General features: G+C 32.9%; 2 protein-coding genes across 2 annotated transcripts; both read right to left on the reverse strand.

Annotated features, from left to right (window-relative positions):
* Positions 1 to 303: 303 nt before the first annotated feature.
* LOC148597985 (uncharacterized) lies at positions 304 to 9285 on the reverse strand. The gene is made up of 2 exons (XM_088561141.1): positions 9147 to 9285; positions 304 to 2880 (listed from the first exon to the last, which is right to left on the reverse strand). Exon 2 carries the CDS (start codon positions 2870 to 2872, stop codon positions 560 to 562), a length of 2313 nt encoding a protein of 770 aa, XP_088417267.1. The 5' UTR covers positions 2873 to 2880; positions 9147 to 9285; the 3' UTR covers positions 304 to 559.
* On the reverse strand, positions 9147 to 23428 carry LOC148597986 (receptor-binding cancer antigen expressed on SiSo cells-like). The gene is made up of 5 exons (XM_088561142.1): positions 23277 to 23428; positions 19028 to 19226; positions 18466 to 18633; positions 17558 to 17641; positions 9147 to 16955 (listed from the first exon to the last, which is right to left on the reverse strand). Exons 2-5 carry the CDS (start codon positions 19205 to 19207, stop codon positions 16752 to 16754), a joined length of 636 nt encoding a protein of 211 aa, XP_088417268.1. The 5' UTR covers positions 19208 to 19226; positions 23277 to 23428; the 3' UTR covers positions 9147 to 16751.
* Between the last annotated feature and the right edge of the window lie 917 nt (positions 23429 to 24345).

The following is a 24345-nucleotide window of genomic DNA, read 5'->3' on the forward strand; positions in this document are numbered from 1 at the left end:
TGCATTCATTCTATATATCAATATGTTGTTTAAACAGAATAAAAACCAGAGGTGAAAGCGCTCCTGGTCCAGTGTGATAGATTTAGGTGACGTCTGCTCATCTATTTTAGATTTTTTTCTGTCTTCTTCCTGTTTGGATGTATATTAATGCTATATGATGCTACACCTGTATTTTTTTATGTTGTCTTTATTCGTGACATTTTCATTCATCTAAAATCGTGGTTTTCCTTCTTTTTAGATACATTGTGAATACATGTACTTTGCAGGGGTACTGTAAGCGTAGGGAGTGCAATCTCTCATAAATGAACCTTAAAATTTTCTTTAATAATGAAATATACTTAACAAAAAGGCAAATATATATCACAGCTTAGCATTGATTGGTTTTAGCTCTAGAATATCCACACGGTCTTTACAAGCTCGGGGTCTCTTGCAATGTACACATGCGCGGACTACAGTTCAGCTTAAAAGAAGAGAAGAATATGACTTAAGGTGAACCGTGCTGAGAGTTCGCAGTACATGAAATATTTCAAACTCGATGACTTAACGTATATATTTTTAATCATTTCTCTTCGGCATCAGTTTGCACCTCCCCAGATCGGAGTGCATCGTCTGGTGCGTCTCGTTGTTTATATGCAGATTGGTTCTCCATATTAACCGTCGCTTTGGCCCGGAGAGCTTCAATTTTGGATGGCCATTGTTTAATTTTATTGTCTGCGCAATTGACGTTGGTTAGTAGTGGCAATTTGCAAATTCCTTCTGGTAATGCTTCTAGCAAATTGTCAGACACGTCGATTGTTTTGAGACCAGTCATCTTACCAATGTCGGAAGGAAGTGACGTAAGATCGTTAGATGCTGCATTTAATACTTCTATCCGGTATAGATAGGGCAAATCAGCTGGTACCATACTGATACTGTTAAACGAAACATTAAGAAATTTCATTGACGCCAACACGTCCCAGCGCTCTTCTGGTAAATTAGCCAAACGGTTATAAGACAAATCCAAATCTATGAGTTTTGTCAGTTTGTTTATTTCCCCGAAAGTTTCTGGGAGCGATGCAATTTCGTTGTCAGAGAGATTCAAGATTTCTAATTGTTGCAGCTCACACAGAGCATCCGGGAACTCCTTTATGCTATTATGCGCCAAATTCAACTTTTTGAGATTTTGGAGTTGGCTGATTTTTTCAGGAAGTTCGGATATACCATTTTTGCTCAGATCAACTTCTTGTAACATTCTTAATTTGCAGAATTCCTCTGGAATTGCGCTAATAGCGTTTTGGGTTAGTTTTACGACAGTTAAAACTCTAAGTTTGCAAATACAGTCGAATATTTCCGGAAGCTTTGTATTTGAGATGTCAAGGTGAGTGATAAGACGCGCATGCTCCTTTTCAGCAAACTGAGTAAAAACTGATTTGTCATCATCATTTGGGTGGAAAACTGGATTTTCCGCTATACTTAGGGATGTCAAAGTTTTAGGCAGCATGAACTGGGTTAAGGTATTGCCTCCCACATCTAATGTCCGAATTTGGTGCATGGCATCCAGACTTTTGGGTAGAGCTGATATCTGGTTCCCGGCTATTTTTAAGGTTTCCATGCATCGAAGCTTCTTCAGATCTTGTGGAAAGCCCTGAATTTTGTTGTGTGAAACGTCAAGCTCTGTTATTAGTTGCTCCTCGCCGAGGCTTTCTGGAATTGCACTTATTTTGTTCTTGGCAGCTATCAGCGTTTTTAAAGGCACTATTTTGCTGATCGTTTCTGGAATGACTTTTATGTAATTTCCAGATACGTCTAGCGAAACAAGCGATTTCATGTGTTGTATATCGTCTGGTAACAAAGTAACCTCGTTTCTAGCTACTTTAATGTGCTCTACGAATTTGAGCTGAGTAAGTTCTTGTATATTTTGTATTTTGTTGCCAGAAAGATCAAGGACTTTCAAATCTTTGAGCTCTGTGAAATTTGGTGGCAACCCAGTGAGGGAATTATCTGCCACTTCAAGTGTATGTAGGCGTTTTAGCTTGTTGATGTTTTTGGGGAGGTGTTTCAACATATTTCCAGAGAGTAGTAATGTCTTGAGTGCATACTCGATTGCACAAATCTCCTCTGGGATTGATTCTAAACTATTATGAGACAAGTCTAGAAATGTCAAATACTTGAGAAACCCCATTTCTTTCGGAATTTCAGACAAATCGTTTTTCGCCAGATTCAACCATGTCAAGGTCGTGACGTTGTTGATGTTATCGGGCACATGCGCAATCGAGTTTTCTGAAACGTCAAGCGTTTTCAATGCTGGATTCTTCACATTCGCGTCTGGCAGTTCAATTATTCTGTTTCCTTTTAGAATGACTTGAGCGCCAACTTCGTAGATATTTTTCTTCAACGATTTGATTACATTGTAAGAAACATCTATCATTTCAATGGATTTTGACTTGTTAATGGTTTTCGGCAAGGCTTTTATCTTATTGTTTGATGCGTCAACTGTTGTTAGATTTTCGGCTTTATTGATTGTAGCTGGTAAACTCTTCAACTGATTTCCTGAAACCAACAAAGTTTTCAGTGTCTTTATTTTGCAAACTGTTCCTGGAATTGCAGTAAGAACATTGTTCCTTAAGTCAATGAGAACTAGTCTTTCTAGGTCAGATATGGTCTTCGGTAGCTTTTTCAGCCTGTTGTTGTCCGCCAAGAACTTGGTCGATTTTCTTTGAATTTCTTCATTTTTCCATATTTCGGCCGGGAGCGCTTTAACACTTGTAGTTGAGAAATCTACAAAGACAGCGGCTCCCTCAAATTTGAAATGCTTCCTCACAGTAGGTGCAAGCGCTTTGATCTTACTACCTGGACCAGCCACTGGTACTACTTCCTCTTTCTCTTTCGCCATGTTTTATTCTGAAATATATGGAAATAAGATTGATCACACAATGAAATGTACTACAAGCGTGCGTATGGTGTTCGTGCTTGGAAACATAAGCTATTTTGTTTATTATTGGCAAAGCATTGTTACCTCCCATGATCAAATCTCCCGGGAGAACTAAACAGGATATGTTTCTATTCCTAACGGGGATTAGCAGGTTTCTTCGATGATTGCCGATTGGACTTTACTTAATTGTTTATATGAATTACGTGTAGTTGTCACCAAGATTTCACTGAATATGGCTCGAAAAGTAACTCTACCTAATCTTATAATCAATTATTTTTACAAGTTAATCTTCCATCGTCAGGTGTTTTGGCTTTTAAAAACTGGTGTATGATATGGGAATTTCAGATCTTCGAAAAAAAGTCATTTAAAGTCCATATCAGAGTATGTCATGTCTCAGTATGGGGTATGATGAATGATTTATGAACTGTTTAAAATTAAAACCTCGGCTATATACCTTTAGATACCTGTATGTATTGTGGGTTACAAGTAAAAACAAAGCTCTATGGTGTAAGTTGATTATGAAAGTTGTTTAACTACATAAATAATTTTTTTTATTTCTAACTGAATAAAGTTACAGGAATACTTGTCTAAACTAAACTGGAAAAACGAAATCCTGTGTAAATCATCTTACAAACTATTTTATTAAAATACACGATCTGATATGTGCCAAGTTAGGGAAACATTTAGTCCAAAAGGGGTTCGATTTAGACAGGTTTCATTGGGATATTTTTTTTGCGTTTAGTATGCTGCTACATTCAAAAATGCTTCATATTGGCCAAATAACTACAAAATACTGAACACGATTCGGAAAATGGACTGGCTAAATCACTCAATGATATAAATGCATTTGATACAAAGAAGCGACCATTTACATTATTTCAATCCTATTTGGACAACGCTAGTGAAAAGATCGATTTCCGATTTACATTCAAACATTTACCATTCCCGGTTAATATTCGTCTTCTGCCAATTTGATCACTCTACCCCTTTGGAAAGCTATTGAGTAACAAGCCAAATTTCATCACGATCATAGATAAAAAGGGATTCCGACCCAGAAATAAATAACATGACTTTCCATACTATCATTTACTCATTTTCGCTCAGATTTTGCACGACATTAATTAAACTCTTCGACCAACAGAACACTCCCCTGGATCAACCGATGAGAGTAATATCAACTATGAACTTTCATCGCCCTTTTCGGTGCGTCACTGTAAACAATTCGAATCGTGTAAAGTACTGGTTCAAATTTACGGTACAATAAAAAAAAAAACAAGTTCGGAGCAATTGTAATCGATGGCAAGCACATTTATAATGGTAAATATTGTTGACATTAGAGAGTTAAACATCAATATTGACAAAAAATCTCCAATAAACACTGACGAACTGTTATCCGTTGCCGCATTTTTTTTATTGTTGCTTTCAAATGCAATTTTCAATCAATAAAACTATTGAAAGCTGTAATTTATTTTTAATTAAAAACTGATGTAAAACAGAAGTTTCTATGGCGAGACTGAAAGAAGATTAATTTTGCTTCGTTAATATTTAGTAATTTTTTTTGTTAAGATACTGTGAACGAAATCATCTTCGATGGAAGCTTATTTATGCTGTTTCGGAAAATCCTGCTCTTGTAACGAAACTGTTAATTAGTGTGTATCATTCAAACTACATTCCAGGTATGCGTTGTGTTTGCTTGGTTGATGCTTACTATAGGATTAAATAGACTTTCCACGAAGAGTCGAAAATGTGCCGCGGTTTTGTTACTGAAAAGTTATCCAGACAGTTATTTTCAATTTTAATTGTAAAAGGGGGCTACCTTGAAAACGCGAGGATAAACATATAATTATTTAATTTTTATAGTTTTTTTTTTTAGATACATCATTTAACAAATGAAGGCCGTGATCCTTGATTTTTATCAATCTTAGAAAAATATGCATTCCACAAAGTACAATTTCCTGTCTAGAAGCACATGCCGATCACATGATTGTAGATTTTGGATGCGTTGCTTTTCATAAAAAAAAAGGAAATAAAATCTACATACATGTAACAACGTCAACTCTCTGTGAGTTGGTTTTCCTTGCATAAATCTTACACAGAATAGTATTGACGAGTTTGAAAAAAAAGAACAAATTACACCTAATACTAGGAAATCGATCCCGTAACCACTTCAGCTTTCATTTCTTTACCAGAAATTATGACAAATTACTTGTAATGGGATACTTCAAATTGCTCAAAAAAGGGAATTCAAATTTCAATAAATGTTTCTGAACATTGTAAATTACAAAATCAAAGATCATTATGAAACATAATTGAAATGTTTGATGATAAATACTATTGCTAAAAGTTTATTGTCACGAATAGTGGTGTGCTCTTTTAGGTTTTAACGGTTGCTATGGTTTCAAACAATCTAAATAATTAGGCTATTTACGTATGAAAACAATAAAGAGAATTGTACAGAGAAAAAAATAACTGATGAAATGAATTATTTACAACAACCTACAATTACAGGAATCTTAAAATCTTTTGTTCTTTTGATATACTTTATGGCAAGAAATTTATCAAGGGCACCTTTCGTCTCTATAAATCCCGTCCGCCCATTTTGGTCCGTTTTCACTTGACTATATATAATTAACATACAATAACTTCTTTTTTACCGGTTGCGAATTTCCTTTATCTTGTGGTAGGGGCTGCACATTGTGTCCAAGGTAGAGATTGGAGGATTTTATCAGTATCAGATTGAGGCTTTTATTGATAATCACAGGTCGACTCTTAGTTGGGAGACGAAGTCAAACTGGGAAAATTAGTTCCCGAGCCGCGGACATCGCAGGGAACTTGATCACACCATTGCGGCAGAGGTTTCCCGAGTCGGACATCGTAGCGCAAAAGCTGAGTTAATGCTACATACCCGTAATGAAAAGCATGGTTTAATTTTCCAAGCTGAGTGGTGACAAAAATCACGCTACATGTACACGTATTTAGATAGTAACACGTGTAAAGTAGTTACATGTAGACAACTATGTGACATCATTCCTCGCCTCATAAACCACGGCTGTCTAATTGGATACAGAAAATATCATTTTGGGTTAAATATCTTTTCAAAAATCTTTAGTTATCAATTTCGGGTTTTAACCCATTGTCTACGTGTTAATGACTATTTTTGTTGTGATACAATGGAAATAATACAAATTACATTATCAATCGCCATTGTATCAGTAAATGTAATCAATTAAATTAAACAGGGGTCAACAGCAGGGGATATCTTAGTCAAAACTTGAATTCTAGACTCCCACAGCCTAATTATAGTCTTGTGAACTACCATTTTATATTGACAAGTTAATACATTTATCAATGTTGTATTTTACATGCATTCCTGGTTTAAAATTTAATGACGAATTCCTACTATTAAATTAAATGTTTTAAGGTATGCTTATAGAAGCTTGCATTTCAGATAAATAATTGATGGTGTTGTTTCGTCGAAAAAGGAAAATGCGTTATTGGAACCATTCATTGGTCCCTCTAATCAGGTAATCATCCCTTTTTACTAATGAATTCACATGATTGTTCCGCATAGGATGGGATATTATGAGTCAAACTTTCAGAAAGAATTACTACGAGTCTTGTTTCTAAATAAGTGTAGACTAGTATAACAACCGACAGAAAACTCAACGAGATCTGTGAGTTTGGTAAGAAAGTATTTCCTCTGGTAATCAAGATAATCGCTTTCAGTCGTTAAATAATCACTCAAAACGATCAGGTGATCAACAAAGCACCCAAAATAAGTGATCACATAATCAATCGAAACGACCCATGGTCATCTAATCAACTGGTTACGTTTGTTTTTATCTCCTTTCCCTCCAAGTGTACGCGATTCCCCATTGAAACACTTGTTAGCATAAAGACCAAAACTCTAACCCTACATGTACATCAGTGCAGTTGCTATAGTTATATGAAAATTAAACACCGTACATTTAGCAAAATAGAACAAGATCTGAATTGGCGAAGATTCAAATGAGGCTGTGGGAAAAGTATACTGACAAAATGTTTAAATCATGGATATTTTTAAATTAACCAGAAATTACCCGTTTTAATCCGATAGACTAAGGCTAAATAATCTATTACTCGAGTGGTCAATCGCGTAAGTAGGCTTAAATCAACAGTTAATTAAATATATGTCAATGTTAATGAAGCCCTAATGGGTTAATATTACCCCCACAGTATTTGCATTATGTATAAATGATAACCTCAGTAATACACCTTTCATGCTCTAATTGACTGCATAATGAACCATAACTGCAAATTTCAGCGGATTATGATTACACTGGTATTAACTGGCTAATTGTATTTACATATACCTTAAATTGTGACTGGCCGCTTGAGGCGCAGATAAGAGCCTTTGAAAAGAATTCCATAACATCATTTGTGTATATAATGCACAAAATTTACCAACAAAATTAATTATAAACTCAATCTAACCATCATTTCAGATGACCAAATATGGCATGCATTCCGCCTTTTCGAAAGCAAAACAATGAAATATTATATTTATTCATTTCACCACTCGCTAATTCATTGGCGGGCATTGAAAGGCAAACTTTATTGATCTTTCCTAAATTATATCCCAAAATATTTCAAAAAACCGCTGGCGCAATCTATAACTTTCGTCCCTGTTTTCTAAATATAGAATTCAGACCAATCTATGTATATCATTCTCTCGTAATTATCAAAACGAAAGAGGTACATGTATTCCAGTATCATTGTTGTATTGTCAAAAAGGACCATTGGAAAGCAGGTATTTTACACGATATAAGAGGTATATTTGAAGAAAAAACATAAAAACACAGTTGCAATGAATATGTTCCCAAACCACCTGCCTGGCAAGTATCACAACGGTAAAAGAGTGATCAAGGGAACCAAGGTTATAGCGGTAATGAAAAGAATGTAATCCAGGGACAAAGACCAGACATGGAAAACAGACATACACAACAAAGAACATAGAGTAACTAAAATCATACAAAGTAACGAATGAAAATGAGCAACTCGGACTCAACTGAAAACTGGGAGCATGGACCAGGTGCACCGGTAGGGTAAGCGTCCTCTGCTTTTAAAAGTTATATGCCAAATGATAAAGTATAAGTAATTAGAGCTCTCTTTTGACCTCTTATTGATACATGGGATTAAACAAAAGTAAAATGTACAAACAAACAAAAAAAAAAAAAAAACACAAAACACCAAAAAAATACGCAACTGAAGAAACAATAGGGGAGCCATTTCACAAACGATCTTAAAAAATGTGTAACCTTATGGAAGAGAAATAGCTTAAAAAAATCATCATTATATTTTTTAATTTCTATTGCCAAATTTCAATATCAATGATTCAGCAAAGGGGAAATATTATTGAGTCACAATTTACTTATAAAAGCCAGTAAATTGTTGACATTATTTTTTTCTTTAGAGTTCAATTTACTGTTATCCCAAAGTTATCGTATTAAATTTTGAAAAACTTCTAAACTTTTCTGTAATGTTTCTCTGTTGATGACTGATGCGATGATAATTTCACAATGTTTTTTTTCAAATAATTTTGTATAGGTTTTGTGGGGAATTCTAAAAATGGGTGTCGCTTTTGACACGGTATTGTACAAACAATCGTTTCGTTTTACCATTTATATATATTCTTATATATGAATAAACTAATATGGTTCAAATGCAAAACATGTCTCATGCTTTAAACAAAGTATAACCATATATGCCTCGATATTTACCACTTTCGTTCTCCAATTTTCAGTTTGAGATGATCAAAACATTGCTTACGCACAATTTTGGCTTAAATTTTAATCAATATATGCCCGGGTTTTTACCGCTTTCGTTCTCCGATTTTCAGTTTGAGATGATCAAAACATTGCTTACGCATGATTTTGGCTTAATTTTAATCAACATATGCATATTTGAGTCAACTGTGGCAAGAAACGTGTAAATCATTTGGTCTTCTTCGGACTCTTAATGCCTTCGTACCAAGAAAGAAAAGAGATATTTAACAACCCGAGCGCAAAAACAATAAATGTATGTCAAAAGCACAAGGGGATATTGCCAGCCTCCAACGGTCTGCTGTATCACACATGTGCTGCGTACAGATAATGCTCAATGAGTTCTCGTATTTGTCCAAAAAATCTCAAGAGTATAAGCTATCATTAAAATATCAGCATGAGTAGAATAGTATACGAAATCTAAATACACCTACCTGATAAATTAAGTAAAACCGATTCTCATTTCTGTATGGCTTGACTACGGAAATATAAACACAATACGACTTTACATTATTTAGTTTATAACCGGTCCAAAGTTAAAACCCAAAGCGGCCCTGGCGACGTTCGTTGCTATGAAATTATTTAACCTCATTGATTGAAGAGCTACGAGCACCCACAATAGTGAATTATAAATTATCCAACCAAAACATTTAAACCGACTAATACCATTTTCGGTATAGTTTTTACCTATATGCTTGTAAATTTACAACCGAGCCGAATAAAACACGGCATCAATAATAAATCAAATGGCATTTAAATAGTTAGTAGTCTTTAATAGAATTTCTACCCATTTCATACTTCTATGTATTCATTTATTTATTGCCATGCTTTTAGTACGTTTAAAGTCGTTCTTTTTTCACTACTAATGCATAGGATGTTACTTATGTTGCATGGTTGGTGTAAATGATCCGTTTATTTTCCGTTTGACAACTAACGTATTTATACCAAAGTAGAAGAGGTAATAAAATCACATGGAATATCAAATATTGAAGAATACAAAAAAGCAAGGATTTCAGGAAGTGCTGCATTTGTTAAATTCTTAACGGGCGCGATATTAGTAAATCCCTAGAGGCCGACCTTATCCAATGGCTATTTATTCAAGTGCTGTTTTTGAATTCAAATACAGGGATGCATTAACATTACGAATAATTTAGAATGTATTACAGTGGCGGATAAATGGTGTACATGTAGATGCCTGGATGTATGTGGAGGGGGCTGGGTTGGACACAGCCCATAAGCGACCGAAGGGGCCCCAGGGGACCCGACCCCCACCCCTTAGGTCGGAAAAATATTTGATTATTAAAGAAATTACTGAGTCATGACAGAACTGGACCTCCTCTTAGGCCTGTCTGGGGTGCCCCCTCTTCTGTGAATCTCTGGATCCGCCTCTGCTGCCTTTTTATTGAAAAAAAGTTATTTTCGCAAAAATGAGCAAATCACTCCTTCGGTTTTCAAAACCATGTAACATTTGTCTCGTTGACATGAAGTCAACACCGAACGCTATCGAATTGTTTTTATTCATATACTTTTAACTTATCGAGTACATATAACTGACGTATATACAAACATTGTATCTGTCTGATTTTAACGTTTTCAATAGGTAAAACAAATAAGAGAATTTAAATTGGTATTTATTTCCGTCCACCGTTGTTCTAGGTTTTTGAAATTTAACCATAATCATTGTGTTGTGAAAAGTTACATAGATAAATATTTCACTAGGATAGATTTTAATGTTCGGAAAATACAAATATTCCGTTGAACGATAGAAACGAAGGAAGGGATTAAAATATTTTAATGTTTTTTTTTCAAGTACTGTACGGGTTTGAGGGGAATAGAAAGTGGAAAAACCATATCATTTGTTTGTATGGACATGCCGTTAGATCAGCTGTATTCCTATTCATATTAATTTTGCATATACAAAAAAAAACATGTCCAAAATACCTTAAGTACAGCTAAAATGCCTTAAAAACAGACAGAAGTTTATGATAAATGATTCACACATAACGTAGTGACGGTCAGTCCCAAAAATCTTTCGATGGGAAATCCTGGCTTCAGTAGGCCTCATGGAAACTCTATTTGACAATAAATGTGCAAATGGAAGTTAGTAACATAAGTTAGCACTGAAGATATTTTAAACACTTAAAGCTTAGTCAATTTCACCTATAGAGAAGTATATGGGAAATTTTACACTAGTAACTTCAGCATTGTGTCTTCCGATATGCTGTTTCTTTTGCTTCTTGTCAAAAGACTCATGTGGGCAAGATATTTTCCTCCGGTTAAGTCTGCAAGAGCAGATCCAGAAATTCACGAACGAGGGGTTGTGATCCAGAAATCTAAAAAAGGGGGAGGCAGCTTGAGTTTCCAAGCTACAGTTTGCAAAATTTAGCAAAATATTAAACAACGAAATGGTCAGGAGTTCAACCCCTTGTTCACTTGTTCAGCTACTGTTTTGTAGCTTCAGAAACTAAAGTGATAAAAGATGTTTTATTTTCACTGGCATAAAAAAACAAGAGGCTCCCAGGTGCATGAATCGCTCACCTTGTTAAAGTTTGTCTTTCAAGGGCAATAAATTTAACAAAGAGTTGCTCAACAATTTTGACCCATGAAGACTTTGGTAGGACTTATCATAAGGATCATTTCAGCAACTGAAAGTTTCTTTCTATCTATAATAGTTTTCAAGATATTGGCTGAAAACTGTAAAAAAAAAATGACATAATTTTAATAACTCTTACAAGGAGTCCCCAGACAACTTAAAACTACTGTCTGACCCTTATATTCTATTTTTAGTAATGGTGGCCATGTTTTTCCACAGATCAAATAATCCCCACATCAGTTCTATGCCGGATACCCCAAGGAACATTCATACCAAGTGAAGTTCCAATTGGTCAAGAAGTGTCAGAGGAGAAGATTTTGGAAAAAAATGACATTTATGGTTGCAATTGGTCAAGTAGTATTAGTGGAGAAGATTTTTGAAAAATTGTTAACCACGAGGGACGACGGACGCCAAGTGATGGTAATAGCTCACATGGCCTTCGGCCAGGTTAACTTAAAATGGCTTCCAATTCTAAATTCTTACTTAATTTATTTAGTAATGTATTTTGTAACAAGCATAGAATAATGGGAAAAAAAACATAAAACCTTTCATACTTCACAAATGCACCATATTTAAGTTTGAAGCAGAGACAATATTAGAAGAAAACACTGGAAAAAGTAAGTGAACTTACATTTTATGCCTTCAGGTACAAATAACAAATAATAATAATAGAAAAACATAGGTCTCACTAACCACTTCTAACGTTTCCCTTACATATTAAAAAGTTATTTTCAAAGTTTTACTTTGAATTCCCAGGACAAATGACATCTTAAATTTGCATACCATTGCGAAGCTTGGAAAATAAGGCTTCCAAAATCATTATGATAATGGTAAGACGATTCTAGAAATTCTTCACAAAATTTACTTGAATAAATAATACTGAAAATCCACATTTTTAGCTTTTCTGCTAACTGACGGCATGGAGGCAAATTACTCACACATGTAAACAATATTCATACACTTTTGTAGTTAATAACATATATGATTTTGAAGTACACATTCTCAGCTTTATTTTGACTACTTTTAATCATAATACACACAAATAATGCACTTACAATGCATAGTTCTAGGTTCAGTGTTTTTGGTACTACATAGGGGGGTGGCCATTTGACCCGGAAGTGATTAATGAGACCATACATGTGTACAAGTTACCTCCCATTATCATACTGACATACCAACTTGTGCATAGGTGGACCCAAGGGAGAGGTGGCCCCAGTGCTTTTTAGCATACTCCTGCTGAAAATGTCCCATTAAAACCTTTTTCTTTTTTTCAAAGGATGTTGAAGAATGCCCCATTGAAATTCTGAAGCTCTGAAAAAAAGGTATATTCTCAAAATTTAAATCCCAATTATATAGAAACAAGAAGTTGCATGTGTTGACGTGCTAGGCATACCCCCACTAATACAAATAGTTGATACTCTGGAGAACCAAAATCACTTACAATGTATGCCTTATCTATATGAAGCCACACACCAAATTTGAATCCCACCATGAATTGGGAGCAGAGATTTTTGTGATGAAAATTTTCTTTTCGCAAACAGCCATGATAATTGCAAAGAAATTCAGATGCACAGAAGGATGGACAGACAAGGTGATTCCAATATACCATCCACATGTTGAGCCCAATCGGAACTATTCAGCCTTTCTCATTACACAGGAGAAAAACTTTGTAGGCATCATATGGAAGAATCATCTAGAACATTTTAGCTAAAGTGCTTAATTTTTTAACCACTATTTTTTACGCTCCTCTTCTTGCGCCAAAAGTTCTGCAAGAATTATTGTCCTTTATTTTCTAATGATATATAACTAAAGTTCTATGTGCCCTGGTGGATGGAACTACATGTACTTTGATTTCCATAACACTACAATTCCGGCAAGAAATTAAGAAGAAATTCTCCTTTTATGTTTTTAGTGTAGCAGAAATGGCCAAATAGTTCTCATTGCTATATTCCCCTCAAACTTTGTTTACAGGGAGAATAAAAACCAACATATAAACTTCTATGAAACATAAACGAACATTTATCATACACTCTGAAATACATAGCAGTAGAGGATTTATAAGTCTGGTTCTACTTTCATTTTCCTTTCCAGAATTTCTCCAAAGACTGATATGCATTTTACTGTTTACTTCTGAGATCTCAAAACGCTGCATCACAATGCAAAATCTTTTATTTTAAGCTTTTCTTATCATTTTTATCATGTAGACCTAGATATTTGTTGTTTCCTCTTAGCATTTTTAGATGAAATGATTGTTCGCTTTTAGTACACAAGGACCCTTTCTCATGAAACCACAGAGTCATGTGAAGAGACTCATGTACCCTACAAAATATAAGTTATAAATATCATTTCACCTTTTTAGGAATAAGTGACTTGCTAAAAAAAATTGATATGAACTTCAATTTTTTCTCTGTTAGATTTAAGCATTTTTTGATAATTAATATTGAGGGTAACTGTTCTTATTAAGCTTGATATACATCTCCAAAGGGAGATAAATTGCTACACAAATAAATCATTAGAATCCTACCTAGCATCTATAAGTTATTGAAACATAAGTATACCATAATACTTTGACCTAAGACAGATGCAAAAAAGCAGTTTAAGTAACAAGAAAAAATTATCTAAGTAATATGTTTGTTCTAAAAATTTAGATTATCTCCCTTGTGCGATTGAAAATTTGGTTTGACATACCCACACCTCATATACTTGTCTCCAGTAGGAAAAAGAATGCCACATGTAGTGCTGTCTCACTAGACACTTGTAAAATCTGAAGCACAAAAATCCCAAACTTCTGTAAAATTTGTTAAATCAAATTTGTAGCCTGAGTAGTACATGCAATGCCAATTCACAAAACAAAATTCAAAGAAAATATGAGAACAAGAATCCAAAATGTAAACATAATCATGAGGAAGTAGTATAAATGACTTGAATAATAAAGTTCAGCCACTAATTCAACTTCCCAAGGAAGTGCAAGTTTTCTATCAAAAACCTATCTGGTCAATTACAAAATCTATGAAATCATATTTCTATGAAACAAAACAATTCTACAGATCCATGAAAACTGGAACCAATGCCTCAAAATATTAATAATCTTATTTAGCCTCAAATAATTAAAATGCAAAAAAATAATCTTCTACAGGTCCACAATTACAATTTAGCAAATTCGGTATTTCAGAATTAATTGTGTGCATTTATATTTGTAATCTTTCTTTTATTTACCACAATGCGATTTTAAATTTTCGGAGATCCAGAAAATATACAAATATTCAATATTGCCATAGCACCCAATTGGCATTTTTGCAATAAAAACTCTGCAATAATTTCAAATATACAGATTATCTCTGATGATATTGGTTGAAGTGTTTTCAACACTTATCACATGTTTCTATATATGTAAGGTCATTCCAATTTAATTATCAAACTCAATTCAATTACCATCTTCACATCTTAAATATAATGCCATATTTTTTTTTATATTGTAAAAAATTTTTATTTTGAAGAAAAAAAAATTATAACGATTCATTTTAGAACTTTAAAAAAATTCCATATGCCTACTGATTAGTAGACCAAATATTGCTATAAACTCCATCTTCATTCAACTTTGATTTTAAAAGAGTACAATGGAAAAACCATAAAAATCATCAGATATGGTATACTGTTATTGTTTTAAACATTTCTACAGCAATATTGATAAACAAAATAATTCCCTCAAATTTACAATAAAAATTTGATACATGTATATACAAATGTAGATAAAACAAGCTCTTCCTTTTGTTGACTATGGTTAAATGTCTAATATACATGATATTGTATTTGAAAATCCCACAGTACATTTTTTGTGTTCAGCTCTACACATGCAGCATGTGCTCCATAAATTTAAAGTAATGCAGGATTTTATAGCATAGCACAACTCTTTCGGTTTTTTCTAAATAAAATTTAGCATGGTGCTAAGGGCTATTCCAGAATTAATTGTGAGGAGTAGGGCGGCACCTCTATCAAAATTTGATGGATGGTGGTTATTTAAGATAGTAAGCCTCAACAATGCAAGAAATAATCAATTAAACTGTATGCATGGTGGGGTTTAATAAAAAATGTCTCCTGCTCTCCCATAAATTTATTTCTGGAATAGCCCTAAAATCAAAAGAACTGCAAAACATAGTGCTATATTTTCATAGTCTAGAATGAACTCTGATATTATTGATTGATTGATTGTTGGGTTTTAACGCCCAAGTAAACTCTGATATTACAAAAACCATAGAAATAAATAGTTCAACTGATAACTTTTACCATGTTTGTTGTAATGTTGAAAAACGTTCATTTACTGTTACTAAAATCTTAGGGCAAGTGGAGGCAACTCAAGTTCAAAAGTTGTTACCTTTACTTTGCCATGAAAATCATAGCTTGAAAAATGCAAAAATAACAAAATATTGCATTTCTCAAAGGATACTATAAGGAAACTATGATCAAATGTCAATAAAAATCATCAAAATACAACTGTCAAGAATTTTAACAAAATTACCTCCCTTGGTCACAATTTTCAGTGTAAAGAAGTTTCTAAGGATGATTTTTCACAATGAAACAATTTATCTTATATATAAATCAAGATTAAACACTTTTATGCTATAGCTTTTTTAATATTTTAGCCTCATCATTGTTTTTTTTTTTTTTTTTGGTGGGGGTCAAATATAAATTTTAATATAAGGGGAGATAATTAGTTTTTGAATGTAGATGTATGATGAATGTTCAGAGTTTATGTTATCTAAATTTGTATGATATTATGTCAAAAACAAAAAGAAACATTTTGATTTTTTCTGAATTTCTCAATCAGAATTTTATTTACTCCAGTAAAACAAAAATTCCATAAAAACATACCTTTGTAAATCCCAGTAATTTTTCAGATTTTTGTCATATATTCATAAAATCAAAAAAGAAAAATAAAATTAGCAAGCACATTGGTCTGAAATATTAGGTACTTAATTTGATAAATGATAGGTCTTTTTTTTCAATATAATTTACATCACTTTAGCAAAGTATAAGTTTTTTTCTTATATATCTATATTTTTTTTAATGTCTACCTTCTCCTAGGGGAAAAAAGTACAGCAAACCCTTTATCCATTTTAACCATTACCTTTCTCTTTATAGAGTTGATAAAAAACAAAATGTATCAAATGCTGCCATTGTGAGCCTTAAGGAGCCCAACTCACATTTCTCAAAAATAAACTTGACAACAATACCAATTAAAATGTTCTAATAATTCTGACTTATTTGTTTTAAATAAAATGATACCGTTTTAGTTGTACAGGTATCTATAATTTACCTATCTGCTTTATTGAAGATAACCCAAGCCATCAGATCCAGAACATAATGTTCATGGTTGATTAATAGTAAACCATAGCACATTTTTACAAAAATATTGATCCCCCGACAAATTTGATACAACAGCTGAATGCTATGATAACTTAACAGCTGTCAAATGCTTGTCTTTTTTTATTCCTCGTGATGAGTCTCTTTCTTGTTTTTTCCTTTGTTGTTGATAAAGTCTCTCTTGTCTTCGTTTTTCTTTTAATTCTGCCTCTGCTTGAGACGATAAATCAGCAATTTCCTCACCTTCCCATCCTGTCTGAGAATCATCCCAAGTTCCAAGCTCTGAACCCTTGAAAATTAAAGTATATTTTAGTACATGTACATGTACTCTGATTTCCAGCAAATTTTACCATCTTAAATAATTACAGTAAAATCTGTCTAAACTGAACCTTTTTTGACTGTAGAATTGTTTACCAAGCATCAAAAGGTGTCTCATTTAGACAGGTTTTTGGCTTATTCAGAGTTTGGTGTAGACAGGATGCATTGTACAATCTCACATGTGAGTTTTTTGCTAAAGATAGATGATGGATTTAAATTCCATTGCAACTCTGTCAAAACAAAATGGTTTGCTTCATGACATTTCTCACAATGAAGTTAATCAATATGTTCATTTATAAAACTGTGTATGAATCTACTCCAGCTTTTACTACAAACATTGAACTTTCTTTTCAAGAGAGATCGGATTCCTACTTTTAAAAATTGAATTACCATAAAATATCATTTGTAATCTCAACGCAAAGTTATAAAGACCATTTAAACTTTCTTCTAGTTTCTTGCTACTTCATTTAATCAAAAAATTAAGGAACAATTTAGTCTTTATTTTATCTCTTGTCAAGTGTCAAAGACCTTGGAAAGAGTTATGCTTTATTTAAAAGATGATATCTGACTTACTGTGACTAGTGGTGCGTCATTACTAACGGCAAACATATTGGAAGATCTTGAGCTATCTTGAGATTGTTTCCCACCTATATAAACCTGAAAAAAAATTTTGAATTAAAAAAATATAACATTTATGAAATATAAGATATTGTCAAAATCTTGAATTATGAAAATATCAAATTGTTTATACAGCCCTTTAATCTTAACTTGATAGAGCAAGTCATATCTATTCCCTTAAAACCATGTGCTTGGCAAAGATAAGAAGTGAATACCAACCATAAAGCTTGGCGGGGGATTAAACCCACAACCTCGAGCATTTGTGGCAATCCAACTGAGGTAATTCCTAAGAATCATGAAAATTGGACTTAAATAATGCATTCATAAAAGGTTGTGTAATTTTATTTTTATGTTTGGTAGCTTAAGACATTCTATTCATAAAACGGACAATGATTTGTCATACGATGCCTTCTAGAAAAAGAAATAACGGAAAGTGTTGAAAAAATCAAAGTTATCTCCCTTTGAAAAGTGCTAGTTCATCCTAATGCTTCTTCTCCTCACATCTTGAAAAAAAAATTCTTTGAAATTGTCATTTAATTTCAGTAATCTAAAGCATTGTAAGCAACATTTTGAATATAGTAAAAAATTATCTTTTGACCCAAGAATCTCCCTCTGCATAAATTCTTAGCTAGACAGCTAATTTAAAATGTTTCAGCTCCTGCAAATGATGTTATACCACAGCTGAAACAACACAGATGTAGCTTCTTTTAGATAATTGATTGGGATAAGAGATGGCAATCACATTCAAACTAAAAATGTTTTAATAAAATTAGAAATATTTACAAAGAACTGTTCAAAAAATGTCTAATTCTCTCCATTTTTTAATCCCACTTTACTAATTAGTAGATGAAACAAAATGTTACTTTTTTCTGTCTCTTTATGGTTGGTGCCATATCTGAGAAGTAATCAGGTTCAGGCTCCTCCTCCTGTGATATTTGTCTCTGACTGGCATGTGGATAGCCCCGGTCATTTTGACCATATTTGGGTTTATTTTCTTCAGCATCCCAGCTGTCCCATGATTGAAGTTCAGGCTACAAATTAAAATCCGATGAGACTTAAACATGTCTTACCAAAACCCTGTATAAAGCAGAGAACAGACATTGTATTTTTTTTTAATTGTAAGTATTATTTTTTAAATATTATGAATTTATCACTATTTCATTTTGTGCACAGCATTGAATTTTTGTATTCAAATGAATGTTCTTGTGAAATGTTGTTTACAGAAACAAAATGTTACCAAATATGGGGCTTCAAATGGAAAAAGACTTCTACCTCTGCTAAAAATAGTCAAGAAACAGAACATTATCCATAGAAGAGTGACAGGGATTTCTAATGACTGGTTTTCAGTAAAAAATAGTAAAAGCCAATGTTAAGGAAAAAAAAATTAGGATGGCAAAAACCCATCTTTGTTTAAAAGTTTTCTACCTGAGCTGAAGGACCTGGTATAGTGGTAAAATCCTCTGGTATGGTATAATGATTTGCTAATGGGAGGATAGTGTCTGAGTCACGCCTCTTTCTGTTACAAACTAATCGTTTCAGCGGTGAAAATATACGGAAAACTACACTAAAAATTGTCTTGATTATATTCCATACCACTTTCAACATTATTTTGATTTCTTTCAGGCTGAAATAATAGAAAAGACATTTTAGAAAAAAACACAAGTAAATGTTGAAAAATCAAGGTGCTGTTAGCACTGGAGGTTTTTGAATTTTGTGAAAATTGTAGCATGAACAAAATTTCAAAGACAACATGTAAAATAAAACTGTGATCATACATTTGTATTTTTCATATTATTTAGAACTGTTTTTTTATTCTAATATGTATAAACTGAATGTCAATCTTTACTACTGATCCATCTTAAAAGTCTCACATGTTTACAAATGTTCACTTCCATCTTTTTCCCAAATGTTTCAGCATGTTCAAAAGTTAATTTTCATTTACATTAAAAATCTATATTGACAAGAGAATTTATCCTACACCATAATTATACTCCAATAAAACCAATTTAATGTGTCAGGGAGTGAAATGAGTGTAAACAAATATCGGATCAGTCAAATTCATGTTTATCTTCGTCGACAAAATGAAAATGTTTCAAATAAGCTGAGTGAATAATTTCTACTGCAGAAAAATTTGATAACTTTTCATTCAATAAAATATAGAAAGTATCAAGAGTTGAATTTAATTTGACAAAGATCCAAGTGATCGGAGGGGGAGGAAGATGATCTTAAATTTATACAACAATGTCTTAACTATCTTGGCATTTATCTAACACTGAAAAGCAATCCAATTTGCTTACCTTTTTTGAAAGGGTGATGGATCGACTCCCAAAAGCTCTAAAAGATTATTTAATGACACAGTTACGGATGAAAACAACATTTGACTGTCGAAGTTCGTGTAGTTAAGTAGCTGTCTTTGTAAGAATCATGCAAAATCTGAAAAATGTGATACACCCCAAAAAAGGCTACATACTTTTATTTTTGAAATTAAGTTGCTTTATGGGTCTATACTATGAAATATGTAATTATGCATACAAATCTGCCTGCTCTTAGGAGATAATCCACATTGAAAATCCAGTAGATTCTTTTGTCTTTGAGTGCCATTTACAGAGTTCTCTCCCTTAATTTTGAAATCTACAGTGCATTCTATATAATTTTTATCCCCTAAGAGCAAGTGTTATATGAAAAACCACATGTTAATTACAGTTTACCATGACATTTCAGACAAAATATCAAAAATAAAAATATGTAGGCTTTTTACCCATGAATCACATTTTCCATGATCCTTTGCTGGAGTGCTACTTAAATTATAAAGATCTTGTTTAATGGTATCAACAAAATCAGTGATTTTAATTTCTCTAGAGCTGTGGACCTATGGTCAAGCCTAGGGAAGAGAAAACTTTACCATGATACAATTGAGTTAGACAGTACAGACAGAAAGATATACCATTGTTGATTGTTAATTTCTACGTTGTAGCTTGTAATACATTTACTTTCTTTGGCAATTTATTTTTGGTGTGAAAGGACATGCGCCATGTTGAAAATTTGTCCAACTGCAGTGTGAGCCATGGAGATCCCTGATACGCAAGCAAAGCTTACTCTTAAACTTATAGAAATTAATCTAAAAATATATAATATTGACCACTCAAGAAACTTTCATCCAAGCAAAACACTACATCTCCAAGCGTTAAAATGTAGTCAAAACACATGCTAGAGTAGACATAACTTTATATGTTATTTGATCAGAACTCTACAGCAGCCTTTCCACAGGTATGTCGAACCGTCGGATATCACCAGTAAAAATGTGACGGGACCGGTAAAAAAATCTGGAACACCAGATTCAGGTAAAAATTGGTTCGGTCCTGAAAATAATACATCATCACTGGACAAATGTCCTGAAAAAAAAAAACTGAACCTCTGGAAAGACTGCTACAGACATTTTTAAAAAATCCTACTTTAGGTTTTCTTAAAAAACAAGGCATTCTTCGCCAATCTCAAAATTGTGTGACCAATAAATTACAAATATTTTGCCAGCTCCCAGAGCAGAAATTATTTTATACAATAAATACTTTGCTCGCTTACTTAAGCCCAAGTTAAGGTAAATGCTTTTCTCATGTTATAAGAGAGTTTGCCAGTCTCATTAGTGATGTCATGTTCACTAATTTGCATATCGTAAAGTGTCATATTGGTTGGCAAATAAAAAACTTCATGAACAATTGACAATTTGATTATTAGAATCCCAATTTTCAATTTTGATTCTGTTTCATTGAGATAACATAATGCATATTTTTATGGGAATTTAAAACTCTTTTATTGGAAAAATAAATTTGAAATGATATTTATATATACATGTACATGTAAACCTCTATTTTCATAAAAAATAATTTAAAAAAAAATTATGTTCATATAGTCTTATTACTAAATATGTTTATTAAAACTCCACAAATAAAAGAGGTTTTATTGGCAGTGTAGGGAACCAAAAGAATTTTTAAATTATCTTAAAAAATGAAATAGTTATGATGGTTTAAACTTTAAAGTTGATGCCCTATGCAACTCAATGGATTTTTTGCCAAGGCAAAAAATATGTATGTGTGTTTACTGTACTCTGCTGAAAAAAAAAATAGGGTCGGAAGGTAGAATTTTTTTTAAAATCATGCAGTTATAAATATTTGTATATTCATATTGGAGATGTCAGATATTCAGATGCTTACTTTCTCTGATGTTTAGTAACAGTTTTATTGCCAATTGATTTAATTTTGAATTTTTAGTGTGAATCTAGTTCCAGATGAAATAGAGACATGTGTATTGATGAGTTGCTCTATATCAGTGAATAAAACATATCTGTCAAAATGATTAAGTTTTATCATATAAATTTTAAAAATTAAATTCATTGTCTTCAACAATGAACAAAAAGTATTAAAAAAGGGAGAAATGCCCATGCCTGGATTTAAAATGTACTAGTTGTTTTGTTGTGTCCAATATTACTGCAAATCAAATTATATTTGGTGTTTATAGACGAGCTAGAAATCTATCATATTGAAGATTTAAAGGAACAGGTAGAACTATTTATACATTTTTTTCTGAATGATGGATAGTCTTGTGATTCTGTAAGCAAAATTTAATGTGACTGGGAAATTTTAACAAATGTTTTATGCAAATTAATGTCACATTTTGGCTTTTAGCAACAAATGAAATTATCATACAGATAGCGGTGTTTTATCAAATGTTCCTGATGTAAATAATTTTCAATAATACACACAGTGAAATAAATTCAGTAATTTCACTCTCGAACTTTCTCCTGCCAAAATGTCACAACTTTGATATCCATCCGCCAATCACAGAATTGAAACTTCATGTTGAAAATATCGTTAAATTATGAAGAAAATATTTATAATAAATAGGATAATCAATTGGTTATTGTGAATACCAAGAAGGTCTGAGGTCGTGAGAATTGAACTTGTGCACGGAACATGTTCTTTAAATGTAGGTGTTCTTTGGCACTCCAGATATTTTAATTTGCCACTCTTCCTAACTAATTATCCTATTAACAGTGCTCTAGGATTCCCATTTCCCATTACCCGGGGCAAGTGAAATTTTGGTCAGGGAAAGTTAGGTACTTAGTTACACTTTCCATTGGAAAGTTGAAAACTTCATATGCTGTAAGGATTTGATCTGTTAGGCAAGCAGTCATTGACTGTGGGAAAGTTGATTTTATACGGATTTTTCCCGAGGAAACCTCAATGTCTGAAAAAATCCTAGAACACTGTATTAATATCCAATAAAACATGAAAGATAAACATATAATGCATGTTTTATGTTATAGAACTAACCCACCACAGATTAGACTTGAAGGTCGCCACGTTTGTTTGAATTGATAGTAGACAAAACCATATTTTTCCAATAAAAACATTTAGGATCAGCATTGGAGAACAGAGTCGGTCAGGGTACCGTAAACACATGTATATTCTTTTTTTGGCCCAACCGAAACCAAATCACCAGTAAGTGATGACATCATGAAGAACTCTCCTAATAATACAACAGAGGTCACAAAATGAAAGGTGGTATTAATTTATATTTTCATCATGAGCGTTTAACCTGTGGTTCTGTCTACGAAACTGGTTTGTTGCAGGATAAATAAAAACTGGTTGGAAGAGAAAAAAAGAGTTCTGACTCGTACCTTTAAACGTATTCAGGGTTGCATAGTTTATGCAGAAGTTCTTATCGGTAGTAAAACCCTTCAAATTGGTAAACAGATTGAAAGAATTGAAAATAACAAATCGCCGTCCCAGGGGAATTATAGTATAGGGGAGAGAAACCCTTTACAAAAGGTGTGGAAGATTTTTTTGGTATTTAGTTATATCATTTCTGAAACGGACTTTTTTACTTTACTTTGACTTAAGTACTTTATCATTACTGTCTGACGGGGTAGTATAGACATAATTCGCCGTTCTAACAGCCCGTGACAGAGACTCGTTATAAATATAGATTTCATGCTTCTTTCCCAGAATTAAGATTTTAATCACACGGGCGCATCCATGATTTGAGTTTAGGAGGGGAGTGCGTTAAAAGAATTAAATGCCAAGCAAAGCAAGGCAAAAGGTATTATGGTGTGAAAATTATGGAGAAAATTTTTTTTCATATCGATTTAGGGTGGAGGGGCGTACGCCCGGTACGCCAGTCCTTGGATCGACGCTTGAATCAATACATATGACGAATGTTTCTAAAAGATAACTGTCAATATCCGTTTTTCATGCCTGGTTGTCCAATTATTTGATTTTTTTTCATTTACTTTGCAATTTGCAAAGTGGTTTTGTTCTTTCAGTTGTTACAGTCTGGTATTGCATTAAAAATTGGATGTTTATATGCGTAATCTAAATGAATGGAACGTATTAGGATGCAGGTGCCCCTGCATTTCATTCATTTATTTTGTGCATATAAACATCAAATTCAGATTCAGGTTTTTTTTAATTAAATTAATTTTATCATGTAACTTTTACACTTATTTTGCAACTTGTTTAACCCAATAAGACATTTTTGTGTGAGCACCTTTTGTTTTTGTTTCGGTTTATTTAGTATAACTTGCTCTTCCTTTGTTATTCGTTCGTGTCTTTATTTCCTCTTTAAGAGATATAATGACAATACCTTAAACAATTAAATACAAACGAAAGATGCAATGTAATCAGAAAGTCAACATGAAAAAAAAAATCATTAAAGAGTACACGTTAAATGATGTATACAAATATGCA

This window comes from Perna viridis, chromosome 14 (genome assembly GCF_037379345.1).
Source record: "Perna viridis isolate PV_CMFRI_1.1 ecotype Kerala chromosome 14, ASM3737934v1, whole genome shotgun sequence".
NCBI classification, from domain to species: Eukaryota; Metazoa; Mollusca; class Bivalvia; order Mytilida; family Mytilidae; genus Perna; species Perna viridis.